The 9,395-nt window shown below is 39.4% G+C and overlaps 1 protein-coding gene across 1 annotated transcript; it reads right to left on the bottom strand.

Moving 5' to 3' along the window:
- Positions 1 to 1,099: 1,099 nt before the first annotated feature.
- Positions 1,100 to 8,015, bottom strand: LOC138591141 (dynein regulatory complex subunit 4-like). The gene is made up of 12 exons (XM_069661661.1): positions 7,891 to 8,015; positions 7,515 to 7,610; positions 6,521 to 6,718; positions 5,134 to 5,334; positions 4,958 to 5,012; positions 4,675 to 4,865; positions 3,653 to 3,808; positions 3,452 to 3,532; positions 3,139 to 3,348; positions 2,944 to 3,009; positions 2,744 to 2,861; positions 1,100 to 1,586 (listed from the first exon to the last, which is right to left on the bottom strand). Exons 1-11 carry the CDS (start codon positions 7,891 to 7,893, stop codon positions 2,787 to 2,789), a joined length of 1,332 nt encoding a protein of 443 aa, XP_069517762.1. The 5' UTR covers positions 7,894 to 8,015; the 3' UTR covers positions 1,100 to 1,586; positions 2,744 to 2,786.
- Positions 8,016 to 9,395: the final 1,380 nt, after the last annotated feature.

A 9,395-nucleotide genomic window follows, 5' to 3' on the forward strand; every position in this document is an offset into this window, starting at 1 on the left:
AGTTATATCTCTAGCAACAGCTGCTTTCTGCAAGTTGGTGCAGAAAATAAGAGATGTAAATGTAACTTATCCGCAGCCAGACATAAAACAACTTTGTTGTGATGACATTTAATAATAAACAAATAATCATATTGATAAAATATGATCTCCTCTATAAGTCGTGTTCCTGTGAATACAAAATGTGAGCAAACCCGGCCCTTTTCCTAATCGCCTCTGTCTAAAATTAGATCCTTTAATCAGTTAAGAGACTCTGAGGAAAGAAAGATTCCACTTTCTACATTTGGTGTCTTGGAAAAACAAGTTTGTGCTCGCTCGTGTCACATAAACAGGAAACCCTGTGAGTGAAACCGCAACTGAAAACCTGCTGGTGTCTGACATCTGTGAGCTGCATATTTATATCTCCTCCTGCACACACTGCTCGTTAGAAGCTTTCCATCTGTTTAAGACGAGAATACAACTTCAGAGTCTGTCTGGATTATTTTTGAAAAATCCCCAGAATAATTGAAGTGTACCACCCAAAGAGGTCGTCAGAATTAGGATTTGGGTTTAATCATACAGGCAATTTGTCTTAATGTTTTGGTGGAAAGAAATACATAAAGAAACACCAGTACACCCACTGCTTAGACACTCAAAGCTCCTGTGAGGACCTGTCGGTTTGTGTCATATTTAGCGCCCCCTGTGGACAAAGCTGTACCTCTTATCTCTTTGCTGATTTTGTCCTGTTCATGCTTAAGTGGTGTTTTTAACAAAAAATCCAATTTTACTGTCATATGCATCACTCAGTTTCAGTTTTAGCCCTGGAAAAAGTGGACAAAGGCAGCGTGCAGATAATCGCTTCGTCTGACACCGAGTGGTTTCAGGCATTAAAAAATAACTATGTAGAAATAATCAGTCTTGTTGCTGATGGTCTGGTTTGCTTTTGTAGCTCATATAAAGACATCAGAATTCATTTCAGTCTGTTTCATAACCAGTGAAAAACTCCTCACAGGAGCTTTAATTCAAATAAAAAATAAGAATATGAAACATATAAAATATGTACAATATTTATTTATAAAGTGTAATGAAAGAGCTGTACAGTGAAAAAATACAGAGAGAACGTGCAAAGTACAGACATGTAAGAATCAAGTGTGCCAGGTAGTCGGAGCAGAAGTAGAAGTAAATGAAATATGAAAATGATGCGTGTAGTATTAACAGACCATATGTCAAGGTGTGAAGTACGTAAGCAATTTGGACAATCTACCGTAAAGTAAATAATCCCCAATAAATCAGACATCAGCGCTGTTGCCTCACAGCTAGAAGGTTCCTAGTTCGAGTCCCAGTATGGATGTAGCGGGCCTTTCTGTGTGGATGTGCATGTGCTCCCCGTGCATGCGTGGGTTCCCTCCGGGTACTCTGGCTTCCTCCCACAGTCCAAAGACATGCTCGTCAGGTTCATTGGTGACTCTAAATTGCCCATAGATGTGAGTGTGAGCGTGAAAGGTAGTCTGTCTCTATGACTCAGCCCTGTGATTGACTGGTGACCTGTCCAGGTGTAACCCCGCCTCTCGCCCAATGACAGCTAAGACAGGCTCCAGCCCCCCGAGACCCTGAACAGGATAAGCGGTATGATGAGGTCTGTAAATTGTGATTTAGTTAAGCGTCTTTTAAGTCACATTTAAATACGGATTTATTTATACATTACTTTCAATAAATACTAATGCTAATATTGACAGACACAGTAAGAAAATATGTAAACACTTCTCTGATCAAATTACTAAATGAAAGACGAAACACATTTTAGTTTAAGGCAGATTTCCTGAGGATTGTCAGAGACAGAGTGCAGCTTTAACTCATATTCAGTCCATGGAAATGATTTTTCAGGGTTAAATTAACTACACTACAAAGTTTTTATTACATTTTACAACCTTTGTATCTGTAACACTGTTCGACTCAGCCTGAAAACCTGAGTTTTCCCTGCCTCTGTGGTTCCTTATTTCTGCCTTTGGAGGGCAGTGTGAGTCCAGGCTATGAATGATGGACCTCTCAGTCTGAACTCCCTCCATGTTATTCACTGTAATGTGTTTTTTTTTGTTAACGTATTAATATGACTATTATGTGATGACCCAACATCTAACTTATAAATAAAACTTCTCATTTCATCAGTTTAAAATGACTCAACATGACATTTACTGGTTTAAATCAGCCCTGAACCTTGCAAGGTCAATGCTGAAATAACCGTTATCCGTTTGGGATCTAGGCTGCCTATTGGGAGATGTACATTATGTATGTTGTAACATTTATATACTTAACTCCTTGAATGGTCTGTTTGAACAATAAACTGCAAAGCAAGACAAAAGATTTTTAGATATTTGCATAAAAAGTTCCCGAAAGGCTCCAACAACCGAAACACAGCTGAGACTGAATTAGCTGAGGTGATACCACATGTACATAACTGTAGGCCTAAATATAACTCAAACGGGTCAGTTATATAAATGTTGTCATGAAAAGAGAATTGAGCCATCGAGACCAAAACAAGTTGTTTTTGTACCAGGCTGTAAACGTGTTTAATTCTGCTGTAAAGTCATTTGAACACGGGGCTCTGTGGGGTCGACTTGCATTCAGGGCCAGCCTCTAGTGGCCGTTTGAGGAACTACAACTCAACATTTCTTTCTATTAAAATAGAAATAGTACAAACAATTCTGACGTGATCATGAATGTGAGATTAGCTGTGAATGCTTCAGTATTTTGATACATCGTTTCTCACTTGGAGACAAAGCTAAGATCCCAGCCGGCTGCCTCCAGAGGATCTACACAAGCTCCTGCTCGGACACAAAGAGAGCCCTTTGCTTCTTCTGGTAGTACAGCTGCAAATTCTTCTGGGCCTGTCGGACACACAGTATGATTATTACCAAACACATCATGGTGAGTTTATTAAATGCATGACAGTAAATGTCAGCTACTAACCGTGGAAATCAGAGCTTTTTTCTGCTGCAGGTCCTTGATTGAATTGTTAATGGAGTCAAGACTTTCCTAAAAGAAAAAACAGACTCTTTTATATTTGAACAAAAAGAAGGCCGACAAAAAGTGTTCAAAAAGTTGGAAGAATGTGAATGACACCAGAGATATGCAGAATAACCGTGTGGATGAAAACAATCAAACCTCAGTTTGGTTCATGACCCCCTGGAGGGCAGTTTGGTCCATGTTAGAGGCAGAGAGCACCGAGTCGAGCTGAGCCTGCGTCTTCTCCAGGCGGTCTGTGAGGGCGCTCAGCTGCCTCCCCAGCAGCTCGCCCCTCATACCGGCTTTCTGCTGCACCTCCTGGACATTCTGGGTGAACGCCTTGTACAGCTCGTCCCTTTCCAGTTGAAGCTGTGCGACAGGTAAACAGGAGCACAAAAACTTAAACACAAGAGAGACCTGATAGAAGCTAACATCAGAGTGACACCACACCGTGCAACAAAACATGTTTCACCTTGCTGAATTTCTGTTCCAGTTCCTTGTGATCCTTTTTGAGATCATTCAACTCCTTTTGTCTGATCTTCTCAGAGTCATTCTGTCAAAAAGAGCGTCACAAATTAACCTTGTGTGTCTCATGAGGGCAGTGGCAGTAACAGATGGAATTGTTAAAGTTAAGCGGAGTATGAGAAAAAAATAACATTGGCACAACAATAACCTTTGTCACTGTGAAGTGTTTCATTTTTCTCTCTGTTGCAGCCATTTCCTCCTTGACTTCTGAGAGATCCTCAGCGACATTTCTGTTCTCCTCCAATACCCGGACCAGATCCTTTTCCTTCGCCTTCATAGTCTCCTTTATGTCTTTAATTTGTGCCTAAGAAAAGCCAATAAAACAGAACAGGTCAAAACAAGAGCCGAGTGGTTGTATGCCTCCGCTAACCAGTCAAGTTGCACTTTACAACCATCAGTGTTTCTACCAGAATGATGTAAAACACAACCAGGCCAAGGGTGTGTTTATTTAACATATGAAATTGTGTTTGCCATTTTGAATTATTTAAAGAGCAGCTCCAGTCATGTTTTAAAACATACAAAGTGCTCTGTTTGAAATAATAAATTGTGTCTGATATGTTTTTTCTGGAAAATACGTTTAATTACCTTTACATTTAAAATCCTCCCAATCCTCCTCTCCTCCTTCTCCCTCATTAAAAATTCCCCAATCTGCATAGGCCCCGCCCACTACGCAAATTTCCATCTGCCAAACAAAACACGTCTCTGTCATCATTTAGTGGCAACTTGTTGAAACTTAGCTCGCTTGAAATGTAGTAATTAGCAGTAGTAACGTTTAAGTTAGTAGTCAGTAGTGAGTTTGCTCAAATTACGATGACGCTTACAGCTGGCTCATGCATCGCCAAAGTGGTTGCCATAGGTTACACATAATGATATGCATAGCGTCACCCTATCCATTAACGGGATTGGCTCCTTAGGTTTGTGACGCCTCAAACCTGCCAATCTGTAAACGTGTTGTTCAGCCTGTCCTTGGTACACTGCAGTTTAAGCAGACAGGCCCAGCCATGGAGATGATGCTGATGTTGTCCCTGATATGTCTTGTAGCTCATGGAAAACACCACATGGAGATGTTCACAAGGTTAAACACTGGATTTTAACTGGAGGGGGTCTTTAATAGACTTAACAAGTCTATTATAATTATAAGGATTCTTGGCATCAGTATGGAATTTATACCAGGAGTGTGTTGTCCAAATCCAACTCCTGCATGAGGGCATCGATCTCACTGACAGCTCTGTTGTGGTCCTCTATTAGAGCGCTGACGTGGCGGTTCCATTGATCCTCTCTCTCACCGACCTCTTTCCTCCTCAAGTTCTCCAGCTCTTGTTGCAGCAACTGCATCTTTTTCTCGTACTTGGCTTCAACATCTACCCAGAGAGCAACACAAAATCACGGCTCCCGTTTAGTTTTTGACCGTGTGAAATGTTGAATCGAGCTCAAAATGAGATTTGTTTTTTACCCTTCACTTGCTTCTCCAAGCTGTTCCTAGTTTCATTCATTTCTTTACCGTGTTTCTGTTGAGATAACAAAAGCGGTGTTTGTGGCATTAAAACATAAAAAAACTAAGGTTGAAAGTAAATCTTAAATCCACAGATCTTTAAGTGTAAAAATAAAATACAAGACTCGTCTACAAACCAGTTCAAGCTCCTTGACGAGGCTTTCGTTATCAAGCTCCAGTATGTCGACCATGACGGTCTTCATTTCCTCATGAAGCTCAGACTCTAATTGTTGTTGCTCAATCTGCACAGCCTCAGTGGAGACCAGAGCATCTGCCTTCAGCTCAGAGATGGTGTTCTGGTGTTCACACAGGAGGTGCTTCATCTTCTGCTTGTATACCTAGTGGGTAAAATAATCAAATAATAACTTTATTTCCACTTTATTCCACACAGAATAATGTAGGTTTCTGCAAAATATCTGTGTCCTGTTATCCATGTGGGATGTATGACACAGAAAAAGGAATATCAACCTCAGTCTGGTTTGCCTCCATCAACTGGAAAAGTTGCAGTTTACATCTACCTGTTATTTTCCCACAGAATGATGGAAGATGGGCTTATATTTGTATATATAAAATACTTTATCATTAAAACAAATAAATTATCCTAACAACAACAAAATAACAGCATGAGTAAGTCGATTTAAACAGAAGTAGCTCTACAATCATTAACTAGAGGAACATGATCACAGAAAACACTTCTCTTTCTGATTTTGTCATTCTCTCAGATGTATAAAAAAATAACAATATTGTGTTCACAAGAATAAGACCTAAATCATGGTGTTTTTCCAGGATATACTGGCATCAAAGTGAAGTTAACCTTTGACCTTTTATGTAAAGAAAGTCTTCACTTCATCATTACATCCATTTTGTCAGCATACGCATATGAATCCTTGAGTTTTGGCCAAAAACACTTTTGACAGATCATAGTGACCTCGACCTTTTTTTTGCTTTTGCCTTTATTGGACCGGATCGCTGAAGGGAGACAGGAAATGTGGGGAGGTGAGAGGTGGTGATGACATGCACCAAATGAGAGTTGAGCCTGCCATCAGTGTGTCGAGGACTGCAGCCTCTATACAATGAGCATCTGCTCTTGTAACTGAGCCAAACCAGCACCCCAACCCCTGACCTTTGACCACCAATTTGGAATCATTTTGGTGAAGTCCAAGTAGACGTTTGTGCGAAATTTGAAGACATTCCCTCCAGGCGATCCTGCGATATCGCATACACGATAAATGGGGCAGGAAGAATGGCCAAAAAAAAGTGTTTGACCTTTTCGGTAAAAAAAAATGTCATCACTCAACACATTATTCTTTCAGACTTTTGTTTGAGACTGTGTCATAATTAGCTTGTGAACTTTTGAGTTACAGCCATTTTGTATCACAGTTTTGTATCAGTCGTATCTATTGATTGCACTTGAAGAGTTTTAAAAATGAAAAGATCTGTCAGGAAATACTGTGGCCTAAAATACAGACTTGGGTGAATCTAGGCAGTGAACTTGGTAGCAGAACATCTGTTAAAAAACCTTACTTTGATCTCCACCTGGTGGCGCCTCTCATCCTCTTCTACGTCCCTCTGTAGGTTCTTCAGCTCAGCCTTCGAATCCTCCAGCTGTCTCTCTGTGATCTCCTGAAAGGTGTGGATCTTGTCCCTCTCCAGCTGGAAGTAGTTTCTCTCCTCCCTTTCTCTGTCCAGCTCCTCTCGCAGGCGCACAATGTACTCCTCAAGCTGATTTGCAGAAATACATTTCAGGGTGAGATGACTGAGTATCTATACTGTAAAGGTCTGTACTGTAAGAACCACATACTTACATATAATACATATTCACCACATTTTTCTGAGCATCCAATTTGTTTCTTTTTCTTTGGATTTTCACTTATTTTCGAAGATGTATCTGTAATCATTAGTCTGTTTGTTCAGCCATAGTAGATTACTGTTTACTCGCAACACTTGCAGAGAGCGGAAAAGCAGCCGCTTAGCTCCGCCTACCCTCTCTGGCAGACCAACCACTGCTGGGTGATGGAAAACGCGTCACTAACTGGGCGCCGCTTGTGATTTTTTGAGTCACCACAGACAGCCAGTCCATAATAAGACTATATGCTGCAAATACAAAGGCTTTCATCAGTGGACCATGGCTCAATCGCCACTGTGTTACCTCATTTGGCGATAGATAGTGACTTGAATGACATTTATTTAGGCTACATGAAAGTCTTCAAGATTATACCTTTAAAGTATCACACACAATCAGGGGGTTATATACTCAGTCATTCTGAAGGAGACAGACACAGATAGCCACAGTATTTTTCACACAATCTTGTTTAAACAAAATATACAAATCTACTATAATTTTCCTAATATGTTAAATATTGTGGTAGAATAAGAGTTAAACTTGCCCATATGGCAGTAAAATATAAACTTATTGAAATATTCCTTTAATGTAGAGATTAACTTTTATTTCCTCCAGACATAAAACATCCAAACATCCCTCCACACTTTCAAACACACACCACACTTGAGCTCTGACCTGCTCCTTGGTCATCTCCTCCTTGGTGAGGCCGTCTATCAGTGTGGGCGTCTTTGCCTTTGGAGGCTTCTTACTTGAGCCTTTGTTTTTGGGTGGCTGTTCAAAAGTCAACATAATAGAAAAAGGGTTAGAACTTCTTCCTAAAAGCAACCAGGCGTATTTATTTGACTTTTATTGTGGTGAAATAACTCGCCCAGTGCGCGTCTGTCACGAATGTAATGATAACGAAGGCAGCGAGAAGGCAAATATTAAATTCATATACTACGAGGCGTTAGCTGCTGTGTAGCTAACAGCTGACGTTAGCTATTTAATGTTGTTAGCTTGAATTGAATACACGTTATTTTTTAATTAAATGGGGGAAAAAAACATTACTTACCATCGTATATTTTGCGCAGATAACACGGGGAGACACACGGGTAATGTTTCAGTCGTTCTTAGCAGCTCTAACACAAGTTAGCAACTAAAAGCTAGAAAAAGTTCACCGCTATCACTAGCCTGCTGTTGCCAAGGCAACACAAGCAAGCGCGTTGCTATGTGACGAGGTGGCGTTCTTTAAAAAAACAAACAAAAAAAAAGAACTTTATTAGTCGTCTTCAATTGATCCTTATTATCAAAAAACGTAGGAATACAATGTCAACAAAGACAAAAGATATATACATGAAGGCATTGCGACACAGACATTACAGAGAAATATTTCATGGTTTGTATATTATTACGATTTTCCAAGCCTTACCACTTGGCCCACTAGGTCCTTGTAAGTTTCAGAATAGTGTCTGACTTTTATTTTGAATTGTTGTCAGTGGTATTCCTTTTCGGCCATTTGCATTTGTGAAGGAAGTTGTTTCCATCTAAAATAGACATTCTTTTACAACCAATGTGATTTTTATTTAAAAAAAATCTGCTTAAGGAAATATTTCATATCTAACCAAAGAGTTTCTACAAAGGTATTCATAAATAAAATGACAGTGTCAGTATTTTTATTGCAGAAAACATGTCATCAATATTGTCACCGCCCTTTGAAAGCGCCCAGTTTACAGGATAAGTAAAATGTATAATCTTAAATGTAACTTCTCTGGTTTTGTTGCTACAACAATAGTTTAAAATGATAAATGTAGAACAATAAAGAGGAATAAATATAGTGAATATATAATAAAGTGATGTTTTTAAAAAGGGATGGATAGATAAAAGAATATAAAAATGTTCTCCAACATCTCTCTTAAATGTAACTGTGGCGGTATCACTGATATAACTTTATGAATCTCAAATTACTACATTGTACATTTGGGCATGTTGCTTTATATTATACAGACAGTCGGACAGTTTAACTACTCCAATAACCATAATCTAAGAAACTAATCACACAAATTACAGGCAAACGGAGTATCGAAACATTAAGTTAATGGTTTAAATAATAATACATTTGTTATTTATTTAAATTTAAATTTAAATAAATAGCACAAGGCTACATGCACGCACACACGCACGAGTGTGAATGGCTCCGAGTTGCAGCCGTCTCTGCTCCAGCTACTGAATGGAGGCTGTGTGTGCCAAGACACCTGAGTTTGCAGACTCCAGCTTTAAGTCTGTCGGGGCGCCCTCTACTGGATGAAGCTGCAACACAACAGTCAGAAAGAGTTCTTACACTCTGAAATAACAGCAGAACAGGAATTTGATAACACTTTGTAACAAATTATTTATAACCGCACAAAATCTTCTGTTGTAAAGATAAGTAAGATCATCAGCATGCCATTCCCAGAGCTTTAGAGAACAAATAAAGCATGGATGGAAAGTCTTCCTGATGAGTTCGAGAGCTTAGACAAATCAGTGATGAATATGAAGTTTCAAGATCGAAGTATCTCCCACAAACTGTTGCACTTTTCT

This window comes from Semicossyphus pulcher, unplaced genomic scaffold (assembly GCF_022749685.1).
Source record: "Semicossyphus pulcher isolate SPU_LCO1_2020_fin unplaced genomic scaffold, fSemPul1.0.p SCAF_14, whole genome shotgun sequence".
In the NCBI taxonomy this organism is placed as follows: Eukaryota; Metazoa; Chordata; class Actinopteri; order Labriformes; family Labridae; genus Semicossyphus; species Semicossyphus pulcher.